Source organism: Macaca fascicularis, chromosome 18, assembly GCF_037993035.2.
Source record: "Macaca fascicularis isolate 582-1 chromosome 18, T2T-MFA8v1.1".
NCBI classification, from domain to species: Eukaryota; Metazoa; Chordata; class Mammalia; order Primates; family Cercopithecidae; genus Macaca; species Macaca fascicularis.
In genome coordinates this window covers 74381674-74409240 of record NC_088392.1, presented here as the reverse complement: position 1 = coordinate 74409240, position 27567 = coordinate 74381674, and the positions used below count along the sequence as shown (strand labels likewise).

Here is a 27567-nt window from a genome sequence, read left to right as displayed (position 1 = left end):
ATTGAATGAATGGTTTCCTTTAATTGCTAATTTTTTATTGGAGTGAGAATGAGATTAGCAAGTATAAGTCCAACTTTCCATCAGACGGAAAAGTGACTGGGCATAGTGGCTCATGCCTGTAATCCCAGTGACTCTGGAGGCTGAGGCAGGAGGATTGCTTGAGCCCAGGAGTTTCAGGCTGCGGTGAGCTATGATCACGCCACTGCACTCAGGCCTGGGTGACTGAGAGAGACGTTGTTTCAAAAAAGACAAGTAACTTACAAATCTGCAGGACAGGCCAGTGCTTCTGAGACCTTAATGCAGAATCACTGGGGATCTTGTTGAAATGCGGATTCTGACGCAGTCAGTCCTGGGTCGTGCTTGAGATTCTGCAGATCTAACAGGCTCCCAAGTGTTGCTGCAGTTACTGGCTCTCAAATCACACTCAAGTAGCAAGGGCATATGACTTACCCCACCGTTCTTCCATTTGATCAGGCAATCTTTAGCGAAACAAACAACATTCAGTGGGCAAGGCTTCCACAACCAAATGTGACCCCAGACTGCTGTTGCCTGTGGACTTCTACAGCAACTGTTTCTGATGCTATCATTTGACATTCAACATTTATTGCCTTATATTTTTAATTGTCATCCCATGCCTATATGTCTTATTTTCCAAACAAAACTAAAAGTGTCTAGAGATCAAGGACAAAGCTCTGTGATCTTTTGTGTACCTAGCTCCAAGGCTCCATTCTCATACCTTGTACAAGGCGACTTCCCAAGGAATATTTGTTGACTGACTACTGAGGAATTCCTCTGGTAGGGACTGTGGATCCATGAGCATTAGTTAGACTCATGCAGAAATAGAAATATGACTTTTCCCATAAAACCTAAAATTTAAATCTGATAGATTTTAGTTACCCCTACATGCAATAAAGAGATAAAAAGTGTATGTCTATGTGAATAATTGGCATCAGCTGTAAAACAGGAGTCTTCTAAATGTTGGGTAATTGAAAAAAAGAAAGTATTTCAGAGCACTTGGACCTCTAATTCCTTCTCAGTTACAAAAGTATTACATAAAGCTGTACGTTCATATTAAAAACACATTAAATAATAATCATGAATATAATCTAAAATAATAAAGTAACTGTAAGTAGGTGCTTGGTGTGAATTATCTGTAACACTTTTGTGATTATTCCTTAATTTATTGCTCCATAATATGGAAGCTTTTCTGCCTTTCAGTATGCATGGCAGCCTAATCTTATATTTCCTTCCCCTGAACTCACTCACAGCTGAACAGTTTGCTCGTATACCATGGCAATGAAAAGAACATTGAGTTATGTGAGAAAACAACCTCAGTGTGGCTGCCACTTGGAACCTAGTGCAGAATTACATACTGCAATTAAGATGAAGACCATTTTTGGGGTGACCGGCATCTATCCAGGACCCAGCACTCTCCTTCTGTGCTTGCTGGGAAGGAGTTCCTAGCACAGAAGTCACGATGGTCAGCTCTGGTCTTGGTCCAGCTGCGTGTATCAGAGGGGCTACTCCTAATGGTAGCTGAGTCCCAGTAACAGCAGAGGGGAAGCAACCACACCTGACTTTTCTCCTACTTTTTAGGCATGTCACTTACCCAGTCACTCTTTAACAGCATTTTGAAAGGATCTCTTCTGGGTTAACTGCTGTGCTAGGCTCTACATGAGATACAGGGATGGGATCTCCCTCTCTAGGAGTTCAGAGTTTACCAAAATGAGCTCTGAGAAGGCTGGGATCTCACCTGGCTTGGTCACACTGTATTCCCAAATCCCAGAAGGTGCTTGGCTTACAATAGGTGTTCAAAAGTATTTATCAAATGAATAAATGAATAAGACAATGGATGAATAAATCTAGTGGGTAGCTCAGATATATTCACGGTCAGCTTCTGCTTATTCTGCTTAATAGAGTGCTTATGCAAAATAATACCAAAACTACAATTTGTGGAGCCCTCACTAAGCTGCATGCCACATACTGTTCTATGGACTTTGCACATCATCTATTTTCATCCTTACAACTACCTCTGAGTAGTTGTGATTTTTACACCATTGCACATGTGAGCGGATGGTGTGAAGAGATGGCAAGCATTGTGCCCAAGCTCTCACGGTTAGCGATAAAGTGACAACTCAGATTTAGGTCTGCTGATGCTTGAGGTCCTAACCAACACTCTATTGCTCTCTCTCGGGACTTTATTAATAACCAGAGATTCCAAGTTGAGGGTCCCAGTTTCAGAAGGAAAAGCAGTGGGTAATTTTTAGCCATGGGACATGATAACAAAAGCAATCTTTATCCTGTTGTTAGATCATTCTGCTTTCCCCAGGGCTTCCCACAATCCGAGCCCAAAGAAGATGCAGAGAAGAGGCCCTGAGCTGGCTCATCCACTGGTCAGAAGATTCCAGATGACAGAGCTTTCCTCAGAAAAGTCCAGTTTTCATTAGTAGGCAGAAGACAGGTGGTACTTCTTTAAGACAAGCTACAACAGAATACCTTGTTTTGAGCACTTTTTAATATTGAGAATCTCCTAATGACAGCAGAATTAAAGAGTGGGGACAAAAATAGTCAAGGTTTTTTAAAAAGTAACCTTTTTTTTTTCAGTGCACTAATTTCTATATAATACTGTAACAGACATTTCTATATCATATGACAAAGGAAGCTGTCATATACACCACGAATATTTGATATAAATCACAGACTTATAAATTCTAAAGATTATAGTCAGATTACTTACCCAGCATTTACTTGGGGCATGATTGCAGAGCTAGCTGCAGATGCAATGGGGCAGGTCTGTCTGCAGAGCAGGAGTTGGGGACATTGCAGAGTCAGAGAATCCCCAGAGTCCCCAGCATCTGGGATGGGAACAGCTTAGAATGAGAGGTGGGACAACACCCAGAACAAATGTTACTTCCCTTACAACTGTGCCCACTAGAGTTTTGGAAATCTCCTTTCTCTACACTGAGGCACCGCCTCATGTTTTTAGACTCCGCAGCTTGGCTCCCTGGAGGGGAAGAATGTAGGTTGAGGGGTGGTGCCTCTCTCTCGGCATTGTGTGATAATCCAGGACAGTTGGGCCCATGGAATTGTATTAAATCAGTGGAAGGAGGGTTTACTACACATAGCTTAGCAAATGGTTTACGTGCTTCTCAAAGTCATCCCCAGATCAGCAGCATCAGCTAGGCCAGGGGTCTGCAATTTTTTTCTTTAAAGGTCTAGAGAATGAATACTTTAGGCTTTGTGAGCCAAAAAACAAAACTGAGCATCTTATCTGGGTATTTATTATATAACAAGGGAGACAAACGAAATTCCAATAAGTTTTCATTGATGAAATTCAAACTATAATACTGGGTACAATGTTTGTGTAATGCAAGTCTACTAATGAAAAGAATGTAATTGTGAGAGGGGACAGAATTTTGCTTAATTGGGGTTCAAAGTTAGTGTTGCCTATCATGGAATAATTTGCAAAGGTTCATCTGTAAAAACTATTATTAACTTGCAGACCTTACAAAAACAGGTGAAAACATGGATTTGGCCCTAGGGCTAGACCTGGGAACTGGTTAGAAATGCAAATTATAAGGCCCACTCCAGATCTACTAAATTAGAAAGTCTGGGGGTGGGTCTGGGAACTTGTATCTTAACAAGCCCTCCAGGGTATGCCGATGCACGCTACCATTTGAAAACTACTGGTTTAAAATAAATGTGTAAGGGCCAGAGTTAGCCTTGCCCACCCTGTTATTACCATGGTAACGTGCATTTCTCAATCACGGTCTTCAGCCCGATCTTCCCATTACCATTATTTCAATGAGTTTGGGTGTATATTTACATTTTTAAAAATAACCTTTCGGGTCTTAGGCAACTCAAGAAACATGGCACGCCCACGCCCACTCTGCGATTTCTAAACAGAGAAGCAGGAACTCCTCTGGGAAGTGGCTCACAGCCAGGAAGGAGAGAGCACTTCTCAACAATGGTGGGAGGATAAGCTCTCAGGCAAGTCTTCAGTAGGTATCCCTAGAGATCCGTAATAGAAGTTGTGACTTCTCACCTTTACAATTGCTACCTCAGCACTACCTCTGGCCAGTGAAGAATAAACGGAGTTGCAACATAGAGGCTGTTTCTGGATTGAATTGGTGGGCTCGGTGCTATCACCATTTCAAATGATTTATAAATAGTATTTCTGTAACAAATTCAGAGCGAAGAACTATAGAGACTGTCCCCTGGGCTAATTCCCTTACCGCTCTGACCATGTTTTTCTCTCTAAACTTCTGCCTCAATTTCTCCATGTGTATGATGGAAACAATTAATAAAACCTCATTGACAGGTTTGTCTTGAGAATAAAATTAGGTTTGGGAAGGTCTCAGCAGTTGATGAATGCTGAGAATTATTCTTATGTAAGATTGTCCTAACAAACTGACAAGCTGATGTTGACGTTGACAAAAAGCGTGTAGAGAACCTATTATCCATGCAGTATCCCTCCTGTGACTAAACACACCACTTCCTTCTCCATCTGGCATCTTTTAGGCATACAGAAATTTTTTTTGCCAAAAAATTCAAATGGCTATTTTGACCCATTGGGCAGGAAGCTTGTGTAAACATTTCAAATAGGTTCCCCACCAGCCTGACCCCACCGCTACTCACTCTGAAATTCAGATCCCTTGAGTCACTTGGGGGTTAGAAAACAGAGAGAGAAGGCAGAGGCCATTGTCTGTGGGAGAGCTTGGCAAGTCTTCTAGGAGCAGCTTCCAGAAGATTCCTCTTAATGTCATTAATTGATCCAATTACCTAGATGACACCAGACCCAAGTGGATGAGAGGTGGGCTTTTTACTATTCTTGTTTTAGAATTATGGGGTAAAACCTGGAAGGCTGCAGACCTTAGAGGAGAGCTCTATATTCTCCTACTTTAAAATGTTGCCTAAGACAAGCAACAAACTCAAGGTACTTTGCTCTCTGAGAGAGCTCAGAATCCTTGTCCTCAGGAATCATGCAATCAATGCAAAGGTAAGACAAACCCCCAAGTAGGCAGTGTCTAAGTGAGGGTTGATGGAGGTGCTTTTAACAAGAGATGGAAACTGAGGAGGTGGAGAAGAATTTGGAAAATATATCCTGAGGCAAAAATTCAGCTCTGCATCTACTTAAAAAATAAAACTAGCTAGAGTACAACTTCTTTTAACTGGCACTGAAACTGAAGAAAACAGGAAGGAGAAATAATAATGATTTGAAGAAAACTAAGCTATGAAAAGAACTCCATAGAACAGGACTGTAAAATACTTTTTTAAAAAAAAAAAAAAGATATACTGGAATTATGGATGAATCCATAATTGTTTCGAAAACTTTTGTTTTAGTAGATGACACTGTTAATTATTATTTTTGAATCCCCACTTCATGCTAAGCTTGGTACTGAGGTTATATTCGTGGTGTATATTTGTTATCTTCGATTCTTTTATCATGAAACTGAGATGAAGCAGGGACCCCTGCTTTCAAAGGAAAATCTTGAGTTCCTTCAAGGGAAAGTCCAGGCATCTAGATATTCCTGAGAAGTAAATGAGCAACTTGATAAGCAAGAAGGTAACAGTAGCTTAAAATGATAGCCAAGGAAGCTAGAATCATGAGATATTGGTTCCCTGTAGAAAGTAAAGATAAGGTCGTAATGTATGTCCCTGAGTTGTTTTTCAGAAATGCAGACTCCCACCAAATGGACCCACTGGCACAGAGACCTCAGATGAGGGGGTGCTAAGGACTGAACTCTGACTGCCATGCGTTGTTTGAAGTTTCTTTCTGAGGGGCGTGGAGGAAGTCACAACCACGAGCCTGATCTCATATTCTTTTCTGCTGATTCCAAGTCTTTACGACAAAGCTTCCCTTCTTTAACCAATTGCAAATCAGAAAATCTTTGAATCTGTGTATGACCTGTAAGCCCCCACTTCAAGATATTCTGCCTTTTTAGGCCAAACCAATGTATAACCTCCATATATTCATTTATGATTTTGCCTATAACTTCTGTTTTCCTGAAATTTACCCCTTTTGTTAAAAAGCCTTACCTGCAAGCCACTGGGGAGTTTCAGTCTTCAGTGTGAGCTGCTGCTGTATTCTCCTTGCTTGGCACTCTGCAAATAAAACACCCTCTTTTCTCCCACTGCATAAACTCAGTGTGCATGTTTGGCCTTACTGCACTGGGCAAGCAGGCCCTCGTTCGGCTGGGTAACAAAAGTCAAGAATTTTAGAACAGAAAGTACCTCAGTCTATTCCCAGAAATAATTCAAGTGGCTTTTAGATGGTAACTTTTTCAGGCCTGTATTAGTCCGTTCTTACACTACTATAAAGAACTACCTGAGACTGGGTTATTTATATAGAAAAGAGATTTAATTGACTCACAGCTCTGCAGGCTTGACAGGAAGCGTGACTGGGAGGCCTTAGGAAACTTACAATCATGGCAGAAAGCGAAGCGAAAGCAGGCACCTTCTTCACATGGCAGCAGGAGAGAGGGAGAAAGAGTGAACAGGGAAGGGCCACACAACTTTTAAGCCATAAGATCTTTGAGAACTCAGTCACTATCATGAGAACAGCAAGAGGGAAATCCGCCCCCATGATCCAATCACCTCCCACCAAGCCCCTCCTCCAATTCAACGTGAGATTTGGGTTGGGGACACAAATCCAAACCATATCAAGGCCTGATTGTATCAGGAGCTAACTGGTTCTGAGAATCTTCTAATCCCGAGCCTCTGGTAAGCAATGAACATTGACCACTGACGACAAATAATGCTTTTGTTCTAATCTGTTTCCTAACTTGCAAGCAAGTAGTGATAAGAGGGAATGGACTAAAATGGAGTTTTCAAAAGTAAGTTCTAGCCACGGGGTTAAGTAAGCCTTGCTTCCTCTCCAGCTTCAGAATCCTTAAATGACTTTGGCTAAACTGCAAAGTTTCATGTGGCTCCATTTCTTTATTTGTAAATGGCTTTGGTATTTTATATTTTGTAGTTATATATTTATTATCTTGTGGTTAGCTTAAGAGTTCTCACTGTTCTTAGTAATATTTTATTTTTTATTATAATTACAAAACGTATCTATGGTCTCTTTAATAATGTTTGACAATAAAAGAAAAATACACAAAGAAAAGAAATTTTAAAAATATTACCCATGGGCCGGGCACGGTGGCTCATGCCTTTAATCCCAGCACTTTGGGAGGCCGAGACAGGCAGATCATGAGGTCAGGAGATAGAGACCATCCTGGCTAACATGGTGAAACCCTGTCTCTACTAAAAATACAAATATTAGTGGGGCGTGGTGGCCGGCGCCTGTAGTCCCAGCTACCCGGGAGGCTGAGGCAGTAGAATGCCATGAACGTGGAAGGCAGAGCTTGCAGTGAGCCGAGATTGCGCCACTGCACTCCAGCCTGGGAGACAGAGCAAGACTCTGTCTCAAAAGAAAAAATAAATAAATAAATAAAAATAAAAATATTATCCATGAAGTCCCATCACACAAGAAATACGTGCCATGCAATTTTTAAATGGGTTTCTTTACTGTCTCTTTGATTCTGAGCTCCAGCAAATAGAAAACTGAAGTTCTGAGAAGCCAGAGCTCGTCTGAGGCAACACTGTGAATGTGGAATTTCCCTTCTATTTTGTTTGAGTTAAGGAATGCCTTTGGACGCAAGTTACCAACAAAAAACCTACCAATAATGACCTAATCAAAGAAGGGAGGGTTGCTTCTCACATAATAAGGAATTGGAAATAGGTAGGGCAGGATTGAGACACTGGCTCAGGGATGCACCAGGAACTGAGGTTCTTTTCTATGCTGTATTATTCTAAGCAAGCTGGAATTTATTCCCAGGCTAGAAGGTATCCTTTTATTTAAATTTAAATAAATAAAAGCTTTCTCAGAAGCCATCCCTTGCAGACTTCTGCTTCCAACATGCAGTCAGAACTGGGCCACAGAGCTCAGTGATGTCATGCGGGATAATGTGGATATCTGGCTTCCCAGCCTCTAGAGTAGAAGATAAGGAAAGGTTTAGCAGCAACTTTTAGGTAGCCAAACAGCAGTATCTGTTGCACACACCTATCAGTTTCCAATTTCCAAAATCATTTACATTTGAGTTATACATTTTTTTAATTGTAATGTTCTTTTTCCCTTAGTACATCATGAACATTTCATGTCAACATTATACGCAGTTACTCTACAGAAGACATCAGAAAACTATGACCTAAAAGGCAAAGCCATCCCATTGCCTGTTTTTGCAAATAAACGTATTGAAACACACCCACACATCACTCATTCTTACACATTGTCCATGGCTGCTTTTGCACTACAGTGTCAGAGTTGAATATTCTGATAGAGACCGTAGGGTGGGCAAAGCCTAAAACAGTTACTGTCTGTTTTGCAGAAAAAGTTTGCTGACCTTAACTCTACAGCATTGTTTTTAATGGATGCAGATTTTTTCATACAACAGATGGATAGAGATGGATCGCTTATATATGATCTAACCAATTCTCTACTTTTCAAAATTGAAGTGTTTCTAGTTTTCACCATTTTTAAGAAAGTAATGATGGACATCAATGTACGTAAATTTTTGCATGTCTAATTATTTTTATAGGAAACAAGGGAACATACTTCAGTTGTTAACAGTGTGTTCTCTAGAGTTTGGCTGCTTACGTTCAAATTCTGACTCTACCAATTTGTTAGCTGTGACCTTGGGTAAATTATTTAACTTCCATGAACCTCAGTTTTCTCTTTTGCTGTTCTAATGGGAGTATAGAAATAGCTTGTCAACATCTTAATTTGCATTTTCCTAATGGCTAGTGATGTTGAACATCTTTTTATAGACTTATGTGTCATCCATAAATCCTCTTTGATAAAATGTTCATTTTATAGCACATTTTCCTATCAGATTTTTTTTCTTTCACTGTTGAGTTTTAACATCTCTTTGTATATTCTAAATAAGAGTCAGATATGTGGTTTACAAATATTTTCTCACTGTCTATAACTTATCTTTTGATTCTTTTAACAGAGTCTCCTACAAGGCAAATATTTTAAATTTTGATAAGGCTCAACTTAACGATTATTTTTTTCATTTATGGATTGTGCTTTTGGTGTCATGTTAAAGAACTCCTCATCAAACCCCATGTCCCACAGATTTTTTTCCCATGTTCTAAACATTTTATAGTCTTATTTTGTTTTTAAACTGATTCATTTTGGGTTATTTGTTTAAGCTGTGAGTTTTTTTGTCTAGATTGGTTTGTTCATTATTACTGGGAAAAAAAAAGACTGTGGAAGACAGACAGTTGTATTTTCTTAAAAAACATCTGCAGACTGGGGAGGCACAGCTTTCAATATAAGTGAAAATGTGCTCTCCTAAGAACAAAGGGAGAGTCTGGCTTAAACAGGGAATGTTTCTCACCCCAATTCTCAATCAGGTCCACTTATGCAAATGAAGGATTTAAACTTGTTCAAATCGGATTGGGTGGCTTCCAAGCCCCAAACTAGAAGTCTCTGTCAGATAGTTCTTTGGCTGGGTGGTGGGGAGAGGCTGTTTCTGGCCACAGTTTTTCTAGGCACCACCAGAAACTGGTTTGGCTTGATCATACAAAGGGAGGTCCTGCAACACTTTTGCAACACTTTTCTGAGAACACTGACTATATGACACCACCCGCTCATCCAGCCATGGCTGCCTGGTTCTGTTTTAACTTTGAGCACCTCTGCTGGTTACGGAGAATCCGTTTTATCTGTTGGCCAGGAACCTACCCTAACTCTATCAATGTGGACTCATGGATTGTTATTTTATTCAATTACTGTTATTATTCATTTTGTGTACACCTTTAATCCAGAAATTCTCCTTCTAAGACTTTTCCCAAAGGTAATAATTAGTATCCCATCACTACTTTTTTTTTCTCTAAAAGTACCTTGGCTCCTCATACCTCTCTATTCTTACACATAAACTTTAAAATATTCTATTTTACTTTGTTGAGACATGATTTACATAGCATAAAATTCATCAGTTTGAAGTATACAATTCAATGGACTTTGGTATATTTAAAGACTTGTGTAACCATCATCATGGTTTCATTTTAGAACATTTTCATCACTCCTCCCACCAAAAAAAAAAAAAAAAAAAAATGGAGAAGAACCCTTTGTGCACACTTGCAGTCACTCCTCAATCCCATCCCAACCCCCGGGCAACTACTAATCTAGTTCTGTCTCTCTAGATTTGCCTTTTCTAGACTTTTACTACAAACGGATTGATACATTCCAATATGTAGTTTTTTGTGACTGGTTTATTTCACTGAGCATAATGCTTTTGAAATCATCCATGTTGTGGCAAGTAATCATAATCCATTTCTTTTTATTGTTGAGTAACATTCCATTGCATGGATATGTCACATTTGATGATTCATTCACTAGTTGATGGGTATTTGAGTTGGTTCTACTTTTTAAGCTACCATGAATAATGCTGTTATGAATATTCACTTACAATATTCATAACATTGAATATTTATGTGAAAATTTGTTTACATGTCTCTTGAGTAGATCCCTAGAATAATGTTGATAAGTTAAAAAGACAAATCCAATCAGATATTGATTGGAATTGCATTAAACAAAAGGAATAATTGACATGTTTACAATATTGGTTTTCTATTTGGAAATAAGGCATTTTTCCGTATTTATTCAACAGTTAGAGAACCTCCTTCTAGTTCTTCTTGCTTATATAGGCTCCTTGATTAACAGGATGCTGTCTAATAATTTTAATGTATTTTTGGATACTCCCTTTTGCCCACCAATCTATTCACTGTCCAGTACATGGAAGGAGTGCAATAGATAACTGGCCAGTCACTTTCTTTGGTGTTAAGGATGCAGCAGGGAACGAGATGATGTAGCTGCTCTTGTTGAGCTTACTTTCTAGCTGAATAAAGGAAGAATTTACCTGAAATCTTAAAATAGGTGAAGAGTTGTGAAGCAGTGGCAGTAGTTAGTGAATGAGAATGAGAAATGGTGGAATTCTAGGTTCTAGGGGCCATGGCCATCTTTTCAACCTAGAATGTCTCTGAGATACAAATCACCTACATTTTTTTAGACTAGCATGCAACTAAGGTTTTGTCCAGCTCTTCAAGCACATAGTACTGGGAAGATCTATGACAAAGATCTATGTAGTCTTTGCTAATTGTAGGACACGAGGGAAGAATTGGCGAGCCACACTCTCAGAAATAAAGTTAACTGCAATAAAGCCAATGCAACTTCTATTTACAACCTCATCAGTTTGTAAGATCTTGTAATCCCTGTAATTCCTCAGGTGTATTATTTACATTATGCAGGCTACTGGCTCATGAGATTGACAGCAAAACTCTAAAAAATGTTGCTGCATTTAGTTGGAGGATATGAGAAAAACGGTAGCCTAGCCAGGAAAATGCCCACAGGGGAGAGTGCATGGAGGGGGTCTATCACAAGTAGAAAGCTAGCAGAGTTCCTTGGCCTGCTAGAAGAAGAAAAGAAACATCCAGAGAGGCTGTGTAGATGAAGAACAGGGTCTCACATGGGAAGAAGTGCTTCCTCCAGAGGCACAGGGTTGATAACCATTCTGCCTGAGAATCCTACCAAGAGTGAGGGCTTCAGGAAGAACAGCGTCCAAAGCCTCCTAGAGAGTTTTGCAAACAACTAGTCCATCATGATCAGACCCACACAGAGATACTGTGTTGAAAAAGTTAGATGATCTATTGAATGAACACTAATAATAAAATGCTGAAGACAGAAATACAATAGAAGTGTTTGAACTACATGTAAGCATATCACCTGGCTTAGGTAGAGAAATATTTCATAAAATATTTCTTCAAAAAATAGACTCAAAGTGGGTTAACCTCTTTCTCTGCCTTGAAACAATACAGGCCCCTAGGTACTTGTCCCTCTGTGGATAATGAGATCTTGAATACAGATAACTAGAAGATTAATTCCCCCTGTGATCCTGAGCTTCTGCAGGTTCACTAATGATCAGGAGAAGGGAGTAAACAGTACCCTAACAAATGGTGAGACAAAACGAAGAAGGTGTTATAGACACCGTAGGGATAGAGAAATGATAGCAAAGGGTTTGTTTTCCTAGGATGAAGAAAATGCACTAGGAAAAACCAAATGACATTCAGCTGGGAAAAAAATGCCAACTAATACCTCTGGGGTATTGTCTAGAGAAACAAGGTAGTTAATGAGCCAAATAAACCTGAAAAGCCATGTTGCTGAAAGAAGCTAGAAAGAAAGCAGGTAGGTGTTTGCAGTGTGATTGCAAAGGTCAATATGTTAAGTGGCAAACAAAAATAATGGCCAAAGACAGAGATTCTTAGTACCTAACCATTCAATAGCTAAGACCATGTTTTTTAAAATTATATTCTTTGAGAAATACCGGTTTTCCATAACTACGTCAAGCTGTCCCATGGCTCAAATAGAATGAGTGTGTTCTTTTCCAATTTTCAGGAAAAATAATGTTATCAGACAAAGGTTTATAGCTTTAAGGTTTTCTTCTATAAGTATTCCTTGCATGCTTGATGTGTACTATATTTCTATGTAAGAATCGAATGTCAGATGGTTTGTGATAGATTCAATCAAAATCATATGTGAGTTTATTTTAAGTTTGATATGTCATAACATTCCAAGGAGCACTCTGAGATTTCCAAATGTCCCACCTCCTGAAGAGATTTGCGAATCGCTACTCCAACTGGGGACAAAGTACAAACCCAAACCAGTAGCTTCTGTGTGTTGTGGGACATTGTAATTTTACCATGTTTTGTATAAGCCAATGTTTCTGGTTGCACAAGAGAAGCAGAAAAAGTGGGCTAATGAGCATTACCTAAAGGACCTATCCCTAGTTTCCACAGCTGTAAGTGAGAATATGAGGGCTCAGAGAACAGGAAGGAATCTTAAAAGCCATCTAGTACTTTTTTAAACCATATCATTTGATACCAACTATTCAACATTATGCATCATTTAAATAGTGCATTAATATGTATTGGGTCCAACAGGTTATGCAATATGCCCTTGAGATTTTCATGGCTGAAAAAGCAAAGAAGGAATGAAATTATCTAGTTTGACTTTCTGCATCCTTTAAATATTTATTTAAATGTCCTATTTGGGACATTTCAAGTCTCCCCCTCACCTGTGAGGTGAAGAGATCACCCAGGGAAAAGGTTCAGTGCTTTGACATGGTTTAGAACCTGTCTTGCTTAGAGACAGAAACTAGCTGACATTTTGTTATCTCCACGGGCCAGTAGAGACAGGAACAGAAAATCAGAGCACCAGCTCCATTGATGAAATCCTGCAGTCTTGTAACTTCCTCAGAGGTGAGCAGCGTGGCCCCCGACCCCAGTCCAGCCGGGATTCCTCACCTCACCTTCCGCTGTGACAGGCTGCAGGGCAATTCCTTTACTGCTTACAAAATGAAAGCTGCAGAAATTCTCTGAGTTCCCACATTTCTAGAATAAGCCATTAAACAGATATGTGTTCTGATGAGTAAGCTCTTGAGGTAACTGCTATAAATTATGATCTTTTCTCATTCTCCTCCCTTGGGTTGTGGATTCTTAGTCTTGATCATATATATATATTTATCTCTGTAAATGGAAAAAACATTTTCTTAAACCCTTCACTGCCCTGAAAAAAGTGGAGCTGTAACACTGATTAGTATCAAATTTCCAGAAAGTACAATCTTTCTATCATTGCATTAATATTAATGTCATCAAAAGTCAGAAGCTGTAAGTGATTGGGAGGAATCTGGAGGAAATCTGTGACACGGCCTCTTTGTAAGGTGAATATATTAAGCTCTTACACAATGGGCTGTAAATACCTCTCTCTCTCCCTCTCTCTGTAAATTTTTCAACAATCAAGCCCTGATCTTTGTGGGCCATGGCTTTGGAAAATAATGAAATTCAGAAATATGTTGAAATATTCTCTCTGATTTTTCTGCATATCATTTTCCAATACACCATATCATTATTGTACCTCTGTAGAGAGCTATGTAATCACTTCGCTTTGCCTGTCAAGAAGTGATGTTGGCATCTTTCTCACTAGAAAAGAAATATTTGTGATGTTTTTCCGATGCATTGATACTTTAATCTTCTTTAGTGTAAAGAAGCCAGCTCAGATTGTAAGTTTATCTTCTTTAGTGTAAAGAAGCCAGCTCAGGTTGTAAGATTTTATAGAAATTCAGGACTAAATTTAGTGTGAAAAATGTTGTGTGCATTTTTCCTTCCGAGAATATACACGTGTGTGTGTGTGTATACACACATACTACTTACTACTTTAGAGTATTTTAATCATTTAACATATCTTTTATGGTTGGGATAAGATCAGAAGAGTTTCACTGGATAAAAGCATGCCATCAATTTTGATTTACTCATTTTATATATTAGATATGTATATGCTGTGTGATGATAATTTGGGAGAGGCAGTTTTCACTTTCGCTATGACTCTGTATTTACACCCCTAAAGAATATAAATGTCTTACAGATGTTGCCATGGGGTCATCCGAAAGGTGTGTGCAAAAAGAACTGTTGGCACTACTTCAAATGTGAAATTTCATGTCACAGTGTGACCCTTTGGTCCCTTACACATTAAGTTACATGTTTAATAACTCAGTGGTGGAGATTTCCAAACACTGTGGGGATACTAGAGGCCCACCCCCGATTCCTAAACGGTGGGACTCACAGGATACTCCAATGGCATGGGTGTGAGATTTAAGGAAACCTAAGCCTACTGCAAAATGCAACTGCTCTCGAAGGGTAAGGCTCAGAAGATACGGAGGTGAGAGAGTGGAGACCAGGAAGCCACTGCCGCTTGGCTGGGACTCATTCAGAACTACAAAGCATTCTGGGGAACCATTATGTATCTTTCAGATCTGACCCAAACTTCATAGATAGTGCTTGACCTCGACTGCATCGCCAGTACCCAGCATAGTGCCCAACAGGGAATGGCCACTCTGTAACTCTTCACCATCATCATCACACAACCATTCATATCTAAATAATACTTTACAGGCCTCATTGCCTATACCCCAAGCAACATCTACAGTGGCAGCTCCATGATTTCTGCATGGAATAGGCTTAGGGACAGTGATATGTACCCAGCCAGTACTCATCTTCTTCTTCCATCTAGTCACTTGGCGGGGCCCTGTAGGGACAGTGGAGATGAGGCGGGACCAGATTGTCCCTTCTCCACAAATAACTGATGCTGTCACTGCCACTGATGATCTCATTTCTTCCTCACAACTACCCTGAAAAAGAGTTATAAGTCACCCTCATAGGCAATACAACCATATGCAGAGACTTAAGTAACCTGCTTAAGGTCATATGACTGGAAGGGGCTTAATTACTCAGGTACAAATGGCCTAACCCCAAAGAGTAATCCCAAAGCAGAGTAAATTTGATCTCCCGGAAAGCTGAATTAAGGCCCCAAATTCACCACGCCTGTTTCCTAAACAGATGCATAGATCTGAAAAAAGCCACCAAATTTTAACTTTCCTCTTCTACTTGAGCTAAAAAAACACATGCTGCTGCCCTATGTAAGAAACATATATTTAGCCACAGGTGTCACAGACCTCCAGGTTCACTATTTCAAACACACATTTAAAAGCAAAATATTCTCTCTCACACACACACACACAGCTCCACAAGCCTAGGATGGTAAAGATGGGGATCATTTAAATTCTGTTACCCTATCCCTAAAATGAGAAGATTAGACTACATCAGTGGTTCTTGAGGTTTAATGTGCATGCAAATCACCTGAGCATATTGTGAAAATGAAGATTTGGAATCATCAGCTTTGCAATGGACCCCAAGATTCTATACTGCTAACCACCTCCCAGGTGGCACTGATGCTGCTGGTTCTTGGATTATAATTTGAGCTTTAAGTACCTTAAGGTCCCTTCCCACTCTACGTTTCTTACCATCTCTGTCAATGGCACACTTAGCTGCCTGCTACCTAGGCCATCATGTCTTCCCTGCCACCTTATGTGGCCCCGTACACCAATCAAAGAGGTTATGCCCCATTCTCCCCCTTCCCTCCACTCACCCAAATCCATGCCAGGTCAAGCTGGGGGATCCAGACTCATGAAGTATTCCCTAACTAATTTTCTCCCTCAATGATCTTTTTCTTCTTTTTTTCCTAAGATGTACTGATGAATCTAATTAGATTATATGCTAATAACACTGTGTCCTTTATTATTTTTTCCCCAGGAATACTTTCAAATGATCAACTCCTTTTCAGCTTTCAGTTCTCAGTGGAATGACACTCCTTAGAGAAGCCTTCCCTGAATTCCCAATCTAAATTGTTCTCTCTTGCTGCCCATGTAACCAGTCACAGCAACCTCTTTTAATTTCTTCATACCACTCACCAAGATTTGAAATTTTCTCACTTGTTTATTTGTTTTTTATCTCACACCCCCAACACTGAGAGTGACTGTGTTTGCACAGATCACCACTACTCTATCCCTAGTGCCTAGAACGATAACGATAACACAGTAGATACTCAGTAAATATTTGTTGAGTGAATGACGCAGGAATCATAGAGTGTGGTACACAGAGGTGCTTAAGAAAATCCTTACTGGATGAATCAGAACTCCGCCACCGAAGTAGCAATCCTGAAATTGCTACTTGGAATTATTAGGTTTCTGTCTTTACTTTTGAAAACTAGTTCTTTATCTGCGTGTTTCCTTTTTCCTGTGGTGTACACACAGCAGCTCACATCACAATTAATTTTGAAAGCAGATCAGACATGTGAGCAATTAGCTCTCAGTAGGACAAGTTATCTCTCCATAGCACTTGTAGATTATACAAAATGATATGAACGACATTAGTGTGGACGTTTAGGATATGTTTTGGGAACACAGGGCACATTTAGCTGCGGGTCTCATCTTGGCTGTTCCACTGATGGAGCCCTCCCAGCAAAGTTTTTTCCAAGCTCAGCTTTGATCTGCTTTCAGGCCTGCCAACAAACTCTAGTTTCTCATCTCAGACCTCAATTATTTCGCAAGAATCGCACAGAATCCAGCTTTGATGATGTACATGAAAAATGGTAGAAAATTCAGGCTATTGGGGAAAACTGAATGTATAAAAATGAACCCCACTTACTAGAGACAACTATCCCTGGCAGATCTCTCACTGAGAAAGACAAATGAATGGGGCTGAAGACAGAGATGGAAACTGCCATTGCTACACGCTATTGACCTGGAATGGAGGCAGCAGAACCTGTCTGATGTGTTCTAAGGGCGGCTATTTAGATCTTGCACCATTTCTTTTTTCCACTGTTTCTGTGGTGGAGGTGTTTGGGCTTGAACTTTGATTCCTCTCAGAAATACAAGAAATGGACTTGATCTTGACCTTAACACTAGCATAAGTTTACCCTTGGTTTCAAAGCTGAAGTTCTTGAAAGTGAGTTGAGCTCTATCTCTTCAGAAATTCATTTGTGGGACCCTGGGGACTGGACGCAGGAGCAACTGCCTGTCCCTCTAGCATGGCAGTGTTCCATAGGAAAGAGCTAGAAACACAAACCATGCAACCTCTAACTGTGAGAAACCCCAGGGCTAAGCCCAGTCCGGCTTGGAAACACTATCCTCAGGCTTTGAAGTTCTGTTGTTCCATCCAGGCTTTGCTTGTGTTTTCTTTTTCTGCTTATTCTCTTCCAAAATAAACTTAATGTTGCATTTCATGTTTTCTTCCTTATCAGGCCCTTTTTTCCTTTGCAAGTTCCATGAGAAAATTGAAAGGCTATCAGGTACACTGTGGTGGGGTTGCAAATAATATATAAGATGCCTAGTTAAATCCGAATTTTAGGTAAACAACAAATAGTTTTTAGTGGAAGTATATCCCATGCAATAGTTTTCTTTGCTAAATCTAGTGACTCTAGTTGTATGCCTATTGTTTTATTTTGGCATGCTTTTTTGTCATTTTGATTTTTATTGGCAGAGGTATGAAAAGGGTAAAGAAAGAATGAAGAGGAGTGATTTTGTATCCTGTTTTTGACCTGGGGTTGACCGTTTCTGTCTTCTTATGTAGAGATGTCATAGAAAGCCTCGAAGGTCCTTTCTACGAAATCTTCCAACTTCTGGTCTGAAGAATGTCTCTTGGTTGTGTTTTTGCAAATTTCTAATTTGACTACAGTGTGCCATGAGTTTGAAATCTGAGTTCTTGAGCACATTGAAATTAAAGGGTCCGGGTTAATTGCAAAATGAGCAAAGTTGCAACGGAGAAAGCGTTTTCATTCTCATATGGAGCAAGCTTTCTGGAGTGACACTGGACCTATGTCATGTGCGTAGGGGTAGTTCAATCACAACAGCTGATCCTGTAACCCTACTTCAGAGATAATAAGTACAGATACAGTTCCATGTGGATCCCAGAAAATAGGAATGGAACAGGAGAGTGAGGGTATCAAGCTGGGAGATGTTAGGACCAATAAGGTGATAGCTAAGTGTAATGAGTGCTTACTATGTGCTAAGCATTAGCGTACACTGACTACACTCTTTTAATCTTTACTACAATGCTATGAATAGGCTATCAGTGTCATTATCCCCATTACAGATGGGGAGACTGAGGCAGACAAGATTAAGTAATTTAGTTAGTGGAGGAGATAAACTGGCTTCAGAACTCACAACACTAAACTACTTATTTCTGCAGCCTGTACTATCTGTGAGAGAAAGGGGTGTGCAGAGGCAGGAGTTGCTGAGCTGTTGGTATAAGCAGACTCTCCTTCTCTGGCACACTCCTGGAGACCAAGAAGGTCCTGTGTGCGCCCATGGCAGGCCACTGTCTTCCCCTACACAGCCCCTGGGAGCACAGGCAGGTGAGTCAAGCACACCAGGCGAGGTTGGTGAAATGATCAGGGAAGTAAATGAGATGTGAATAAATTATGAGACTGAATAAATTATATAAGGATTCTTTTTAAGAAAGAGCCAATGAAAGGTTGCAGGTCAGAATTTAATCCAACTAAACTAAGCTAATCTTTATCCTCTTCTCTTTTTTTCCCAGGGCCTTCATTACACTCCCTGCTACAAGGTCAGAAGGTTGTGCTGAGCTCCAAAATCTGGAGGCACTAGTGGATTATTAAGATTAGGTAGCCATAGCCCTTCAGTCCTCAGCATGGTGAAAGTGCGGTCCCACACTCTCGGAAATCATCCAAACTGAAAGGGCCAGTGAAATTAAAAGGAAAATAACTGCAGAAGGGCCAAGAGTATCCTTGTTCCTTTAAAAGTAACTCTACATAACTTGAAAGCCCCTGGGAATGTATGTTGATTATGTGTTTACAGAGGGGATAAAGGACTCCACTGGAAACAGATGTGATCTGTTTGATTTCCTCTAATACCATGAGCTGAAAACAAAGAAAATTACTGAACGTGATAACACTCAGGTTAAATAAAACAGTTCAAAGTTCCAAAAAGCCCAATTTGGAAGGAAGCCTTTGAGTCATAAGCCATAAATTTTGTTGCAATCACCAACATAAGAAAAAACTAGCTATGTCCCAAGGCCCTTTGTCTAGAAAAGAATTCTTTTCTTCTCCAAATCCCTCAGATGAGTTTTAAATGTGCAAATGATGGCTATAATTTACACAGAAACTTGAAACTATTAGCAGTTTAATCCACCTAAAATCCTAATGAAATTCTGCAGTATTATTCCTGTTTGTACAGCCCAGCAAACAGAGGATAGGAACTGCCACCCATAGACTCTGGCAGCTAGCTGTGCAATGAAATGAGACTGTAGGCCCAATCTTTGTACAAAATGCCAGATTATTATTGGTATTCAAGAGATCTGGAGGTTCAGAGCCAAAAAGGCTTTAGAAAACGACAACTAGATCTTATTATTTCTCCTTTGCAGTGATTTCTCTAAAAAGAAACAACCCAATGTGGGATTTAAAACTTTCCCTTCATTACGGTTTGTTTTCTAATAGCCTGAATCTGAGCAGGAATAAGCAGGGGGAAGGCGGGGGGTTCCGGGCACCCTGATCATCATTCAGATTCATTATTTGCTTGAAAAGGGTGACAGAGGCCACCTTTCCAACAGGTGAATGCAGGGTTCCCTTTTAGAAAACACTTCTGCTTCGTTCCCTCCTGTCCCCCACCGTCTCTATCCCCATCTCTTAGATCACTGTTCACATTTATATCATTGAACTTGTAAATTTTTTGTCTTTATTGTTCTTTTTGAAACGTGTCTGCTCTAGATTTAAGCACAAGTGAATGCTGTGTATGTGGGGAACAATCTTGTAACAGGAGCTGTGGGCAGCAGAGCCCTCCTGTGTGGGTTTTGTGGACCCCTGAGCAGCAAAACTCAGAATATATAACACCCACCCAATTTTGTCTGGATCCAAAATTTCAGACAGCACTTGCTTCATCTGCTCTTCTGTTCCTTTCTTCCTGAATCCTGGCTGCCTCATTTCAACAGATAATTGAAATCTTTCTCACTTTCTCAATAATCTTTGGGGAAATTCCACTTTGAAATTATCTTTTCCCTGTCATTTTTACTTTACAGTTCAGAGGACAGGGATGAGCTAGGAAACAGAATCTCAATCTCTCTCTCTCTCTCTCTCCCTTTCTCTCTTTTTTAAATGACGTAGGGAGTTTGGACATCCTCCCTACCCCCACCTCCCCTCTTTGATTCTAACCCTGATTCCTGGAGAATTATAGTTTTCCTTTTAACGGTTGCTGATTATCGCACCGGGAGGAGCAGGAGGGGCTGCCCAAGGAAGAGCCCAGGAGCCCATTCTGATCTCCGAGGACCCCAGCTGCCGGGTCCAGGTCAGGCTGGTCACAAAGCCCGGCGGGGCTGAAGCGCGAACACATCTGACAGCGCCTTCCACCCGTCCCGCGGTGCGCCCGGCTCGGCGGGGGCGGCTCCACTCAGCCGGGGCCCGAGTTCGTTGGGGGACAACTTACTGTGCTCGCCGAGCATCCACACTGCAAACTCCCAAGCGGGAGGGGGAAAACAACCCAGGCTGTGCCGTGCCGAGGAGTAGAGGCAACAAAAGACCGAGACACGAGGGGAGGGAGGCAGACACGGAGGGAACGCGGACTCTGGCCCCTCGCTCCCCGAGAGCGCCCCTCGGATGCTGCTGGGGAGACCCTCCAGGACTCTCTTTGGGGCCTCTGGGGCCCGCGGCTCAGACAGGTAGTTGGAAGAAAGAAGAACAAAGCTGCCCGCGGAGGCAGGCGGCGGTCTCGGGGCGCCCCGGGGCGGGAAGAGCCGAGGCCGAGGAGGCGCCCCGCGCCCCCTGCCCCGCGGCCCCAGCGCCCCGCGTCGGCTGCCTCCGCCGCCTCCCCTCGCGCCTCCTCCTCCCAGGGAAGCGGTGCTTCCGAAGGGACGGGCGGCGGGCGGCGGGCGGCTGAGGACGCGGGGGAGCGGGGAAGGCCGGCGGCGTGGGGGGGGCGCTGGGGGAGGGGGCAGGACGGGGGGCGGGGGCGCCCCCCCCAAGCCGCCGAGCCGGGCGGGCCCCGACCGCCACCCTGCCGCAATTTCCCTGTGTCATGGCTCCGGTCTCTTAGCAACAGCCGCCAGTCCGGCCGCCCCGAGCCGCCGCCGCGGGCTCAACTCCACCCGGCGGAGCCCGGCGCGCAGCAGCCACACAAAAGAGGCGCGAGGGCCGGCGGCGCCGCCTCGGGGACACGCCCGGGAGCGTCGCGCGAGGGGACGCAGCGAGCGGGAGAATGAGCGGCCGAGAGGAGGGCTCCGAGGCGGGATGCGGGATGCAGAGGACCTGACACGTCTTGGAAACTCTTGGAAATGGCTCCCGCCACAGCGCCAGAGGGGGCTGCAAGTCTGGGGAGGGCGCTCGCCCCTGCGGGGCTGCTGAGCCGCGCTCGGATGCAGGGCCCGGGGGCGCTGTCCCTGCGCTCCGCCGTCGGCTCGGGCTGAAAAAGTTTCTCCATGGTTCCTTTGTGTCGCCCGAGAGCCCGTTCGCCGGCCCCGACCTCCCTCGGTCTCCCTGGGTAAGTGAGCGATGTTGTGTGCGGAGAGTGCTGCCATTTTGAGCAATTCTGCCAGTCCCCAGACCCTGGGGGCCCCTCCCCGCCCCTCCCCGCCCCTCGGGTCTCCGAACCCCCGCGCCCGGGGCTAGTGTTCGGGGAGAGGCTTTTTCCTGGGCTGGCTACACGGGATGCGCTGTCCAGAAAAAGCTAGTTCCAGATTGCTCTCACTTCGCTGCTGCCTGTCTTCTTTCCAGAGGCGGACTCCCAGCTGCTGCACTCATGTGACTCCAGCCAACATCAATAAGCAGACCAAAGCCAGGGGCCAGGGGGTCGCCGCCCTGCCAGTGAGGGACGGGGGGTCGAGGACCTGGGTTGGGTGCCGAGCACAGCACAGCGCTGCCAGCCTGTGGGCTCGGAGCCTCCGAGCCTCAGAGTGGGGCTTAATCCATCATGAGCGGAGAACTTGAATGTCTCTCTTGGAAGCAGTTGTATTTTTAGACCTCCCTCCTTTGCTTCCCCCATCCTCCATTCTTTAACCACGGTAAGACCAGCTCCAGGCAGTAAACTGAGAGGGCAGCCAAGCTTGACTGCCAAGTTTGTTTTCTTGCATTAGGTATAAAAGAAAACCTCAAAGGTGGGTCTCCCGTGGCATCTGACCTTTGCATTTCGTGTCAGATGGTGACACATTAAAAGGGAGTACAGCCTTCAACAGAGCTGAAGGAATAATAAACGAGGGAGTTAATTACTAGCTATTAAACTCATTTTAAAGATGTGCGGTAAAGGACTGTTGAAATCCATTCCTTACATTCTACCGGAGCCAAAGCTGCTTTGCTGAGGAGAAATCCAAGTGAGTTTCCCCCTCCCCCAAGACATCCAGGCTCCTGGTGCACCTGATCAATGCCCAACAAAACGTGTAGCCTTTCTTCGGTGGGAGAGCCACCCTGCCAGCTGAGTCTGAGTTCGCTTCCAAAAAAATGTCCGGTCCTTAAAGCCTTCTTAACATAACCACGGATCTCCAGATTATTTAAGATGCTGGATTCCAAGGATCACTTATAACAACAGTCTCTATATTACAACCACATAATAAATGTGCCTATTTATTTGGGATGAGAGATAGACAATATATTTTTTTTTCAATCTGTACTTACTGGTGCAGCTTAAAGGTTTATAGATGTATTCTCTATACTGACCCCTCTCTTATCTACCTGGTGCTTCTCTTTACTGAAACCCAACTAAGTCCCAAAGAGAGATTGATTTGCAAACATTGTAAAGAGCTGATTACCATTTGCATTCCCACTGATGGAGAAAAGATCCTGCCTATATTGATATAATGGAGGAACTCAAGGGCCAAAGCCTTTCACCCAATCACCAATTAAAAGCAAAATTCTACCTACCACACATTTTCAAGGGGGAATTTATTCTAAAACATGAATTATCTGACAAAGGATAGAATAGCAAAAGGCTTGAGAGTGATATTTAAGTCTTTCATTTCATACAATGTCCTTAATTTTAGCATCTCATAGGAGGGAAAACAACTAATGGGACAGAAAATGTTTTACTCTGGAGATACAGCAAGACTATAATTTTTAGAGGTTGCCGAATAACCACCAATATGCATTTGTGAATTTACCTACCTAGGCTTTATTACAAACAACTAAATAAACTTCCTAAGAGTAATCCATTGATTGTTGCCACCCTCCCTTCCTAAAAATGACCTCATGAGAAAGGGATGGGGGGGGGGGGGGAAGCAAAAAACAAACAAACAACAACAACAACAACAAAACAGCTTTGGCTTGGGGGAAATGTCATTCTACAAATCACATATTATGTAGGCTGCTTTACCTAGTTAATTGCCTCCTCATTTGAATACTGGAATTCTGTAGCATGCTCTTGGCACCTTAATAAGGGGTCAGAAAGCTATTCTGGCAGAGTGTTAGTTGTTTTTAATTGTAATTTTCCCATATGAGAAAAAAGATCTTTCTCTTGGAGATTCTAGGGGACTTCTCAAATTCCCTGATGAAATCTGGCACATGATACCTTTAAGGGAGTTCCTCTGAGGGAGGAAAGAAGGCCAGAAGGAAGAGCTCAGTTACATAAGCAGTTACCTAAAACTAAATATTCCACCCCAAGAAGCTGTCCAGATGTTGCCGAGAGGCGAGAAGGCTGTGCAAGGGATCTGCTTGCACTTAGCTGTAGGAACAGGCATAGGTGGGAGACAACTTTGTGAAGGGATTTATTGTCAGAGTACTGCAATATCTCTGCTGCTTCCCCAGTGATGAACTCTCTGTTAATTATCTGAAGTAAATAAACCGCCTGCCAGCCATTATATTACCTTTAATTTCATCCAGTGAAATAAATTCCTTTGTCTTTATACAGTAGTAACTTTCCTGTTTTAGTGACTTTGGGCCACACATTGACAGATTCCCCAGCTTAGAGAGACTTGAAACTCCTGTGGTAGTTCCCTTGAAATATCTTCCAATTCCAGAAGGATTAAGGGAAAGAATCTTGCTAGGGAAGTCCTTAACCACTACTTTGCTTTTGTCCCTACATTTAGGTTTTACTAATGGTTGGAACTCCACTGTTCATTTCAAACCCTCATATTACCCATGGAGTGTGTGGGGGAGATGGGTGGGGAGCGGGGAGAAGGAGGCATACTTTCAGATGGTTTTATCACCACATACTAGTTACTGCAATGTTTTATAACCACCTATTAGTTGCTGCAACTAATAGGTCCCTTCCCTAATGTCTACCTGGCCCCAGCCTCTGTACACGGCCTTCGTTTCAGTTAGTGGATAAAGGCCCTGGGGTTGGGGGCACACATGGAGTGGGATCTGGGAGTAGGGCAGCTGCAGCGTGAGATGCCACTGCAGCCAAGCCGACACCCTCTGACTGTCTTCCTCTGCTTTGCAGCAGGAGGAGGTGGCTGAGCAGCTAGTGGGCAGTTGGCGCCCTCCCTGAGCAAGCCTCCATCCCAGAGGCTAGTCCTGCAATCCACGAGTTCGCCATGATCGCCACCGGCGGCCTGCTGAGGATTTCCGCCAGAAAGCAGGATCCACTCCGCCCCCCAAGTCAGATCCCCAAGCGCAAGCGGAAAGCCAAAAAGAGGCGCAAGAACGATGTGGTGGTGGTGAAAGGCAAGCTGAAGCTGTGCTCCATCTCGGGGCTCATCGCCCTCTGCGGGATCCTGGTGCTGCTGGTGGGCATAGCCATGGCGGTGGTGGGCTACTGGCCCAAGGCCACGGGGGCCAATCGGGAGGGGGGTAAGCAGCTGCCGCCTGCGGGCAGCAGCCACCGCGTCCCGACCACCGCCAACAGCAGCGGCAGTGGCAGCAAAAACCGGTCCAGGAGCCACCCTAGGGCTCCAGGGGGTGTCAACTCCAGTTCCGCGGGCGCGCCCAGGAGCACGCCTCCTGCGCGAGTCGCCTCCCCTTCCTCCTCCTCCACGTCGGTGGGCTTCTTCTTCCGCATCTTCTCTGGCTACCTGCACTCTGACAAGCTCAAGGTCTTCGGGCCCCTCATCATGGGCATCGGCATCTTCCTCTTCATCTGCGCGAACGCGGTCCTCCACGAGAACCGGGACAAGAAGACCAAAATCATCAACTTGCGGGACCTCTACTCCACAGTCATCGACGTGCACAGCCTCCGCGCCAAAGACCTGGCGGCCGCCGCGGCCGCCGCTGCGGCCGCAGCCGCCTCCTCGTCGTCGTCGGCCCCCCCCGCGGCGCCCCCCGGGGCCATCCCGCTCAACGGCTTCCTCAGCTACGTGCAGTCGCGGGGCCTGGAACTGAAGCCGGGGAGCTGCGGTGGCGCCGGAGACGCCTTCGGAGCCGCGGCGATGCTGGCCAAGGGCTCGTGGCCGCCTCACCCCGCGGCCCTGAGCGGCGGCCGCCCCCGGGGCGCCGCGTCCCCGCCGGACCTGGCCTCTTCCCCGCGCTGTCCGCGGGAGCCCGCGAGCCTGGCCGAGGCCGTGTACAGCGTCTACCGCGAGCGCTCGGGCGTGGCCGGCCGTCGCCGGGCCGCCGCTGCCACCGCCGCCGCCGCCGCCGCTAGCAGCTGCAGCAGTCCGGCGCCCTGCAGCCCACCCGAGAGCTGGGGGCGCCAGAGCACCGCCAGCTCCCTCGTGGACTCCTCGCTGAGCGCCTTCGCGCTGCTGCCCTTGCAAGGGGACCGCGATAGGGACGGGGACGCGGAGGGCGCGAGCTGCAGCTGGCAGAGGCCTCCGGGGGAACGCGGCTCCCTGGAGATCCCGAGGGGCGAGGTCGACCTGAGCCTGACCAACCTCCGCGGAGCAGAGGGCAGCATGCGCGGGGCAAGCCAGGAGCTAGAGGAGCCCGAGGGCGCGGTAGCGGCGCGCGCCGCCAGGGGGCAGGGCGGCCGCCTGCCCAGGACCGGCAGGTACGCGGCCTTGCGGCGCCGCAGCACCAGCGGGCTCCCGGACTACCGGGTGCCGCCGTCCCCCGAGCCCCCGCCCTCCCCGGGGAGTGCGGACCCGGACTCCAGCCCTCTGGCCAAAGCCGCCTCCCCCTCGCCACCCCTGCGGCTGGAGGGCTCGCCCCCCACCAGGCGGGACTCGGGGAGCTCCCAGTCGGATGACCCATCCAGCAGCAATAAGGGCTACACACCCCTGCGGGAGGCCGGCACCTCCTCCGAGTCGGTCTTGGACGCAGTTGCCAGTCAAACGCGAGACTCTGTGGCCGCCCCTGTTCCGGGTGCGGAGCAGAGCTCCCCGGAGGGTGCCAGCCAGGAGCCACTTACGGCCGAGCAACCTCAGCCGGTGCAGAGGCAGTTTACAAACAAGGAGAAACTCTTCATGATTTCCAGGTCTCATGCCATAGGGGTAGAAGAAGGAGAACTGGAAAGCACAGGCATTTAGAGAAAGGAGTGGGGTGGGGGGAGGAGAGAGAAAATGGGAGAAACGCCCACTTGTATCAGTGCATTAACAGTTCCGTGTCTCTTTTGTGGACTGATCCGAGGACATCATTCAATATCCAAAGAGCTGCAGAATGTTATCCTTGAATTGCGTCCACAAGATTCCTGTAGATAACTCCAAGGATTTTGTTTTTGGTTTTTTTTTAAAGCAAACTAGTCTTTTTATGTCCGATGGTGATTGTATGTTCGATGAAAACCAAATGTATTAAAAGGTCAGCAATCTAGTCCATTAGATAAAATTCTTTTAATTTTCTTAGGATCAAAACAATATATTTTTGACAGTAAATGTGCACTTTACTCCAATTTTTTTTAAATCCCTAATTTCCCGACCCGTGTACTCTGCGCTGGTTTTGGCCATAGCTGCTTGCGAATGGCAGGCTTTTTTCTCCCTCCCTTTGTGGAACATAGAAGAGTTTGTCTCAGTTCTCTTAGAATTGATGTTACTAACTGAAGTTAAAGCCAAAAGCATGAATAATTCAGGAAAGAGCACTTTCCTTGCCCCACTCCACTCTGCTCACCCAATGCCCAAAAGCTTCTTCATTTTTTAAACAGGTGTGTACGTTTTGCTACTGGGGTATGTGGTGGAGACTGGAGCGGGGCAGGAACTAGATGGACTGTTACATTCCGAAATTTATATCAAGTACACTATGCTTTATTGAGTGTTATCACACCTGTATTGAAAATAGCATTAATATTTAAAATCTTTTTTAATAAAAGAGGTTTCCGAACA

The 27567-nt window shown here is 44.2% G+C and overlaps 2 protein-coding genes across 2 annotated transcripts; one reads left to right on the top strand and one right to left on the bottom strand.

The window, feature by feature from the left end:
• On the bottom strand, nucleotides 1–21869 carry LOC141409034 (uncharacterized). The gene is made up of 6 exons (XM_074022519.1): nucleotides 21538–21869; nucleotides 20880–21460; nucleotides 6040–6105; nucleotides 4639–4782; nucleotides 2738–2855; nucleotides 1–2482 (listed from the first exon to the last, which is right to left on the bottom strand). Exons 1-4 carry the CDS (start codon nucleotides 21867–21869, stop codon nucleotides 4766–4768), a joined length of 996 nt encoding a protein of 331 aa, XP_073878620.1. The 3' UTR covers nucleotides 1–2482; nucleotides 2738–2855; nucleotides 4639–4765.
• On the top strand, nucleotides 20600–27567 carry TMEM200C (transmembrane protein 200C). The gene is made up of 3 exons (XM_045378330.3): nucleotides 20600–21111; nucleotides 21486–21929; nucleotides 24819–27567. Exon 3 carries the CDS (start codon nucleotides 24913–24915, stop codon nucleotides 26779–26781), a length of 1869 nt encoding a protein of 622 aa, XP_045234265.2. The 5' UTR covers nucleotides 20600–21111; nucleotides 21486–21929; nucleotides 24819–24912; the 3' UTR covers nucleotides 26782–27567.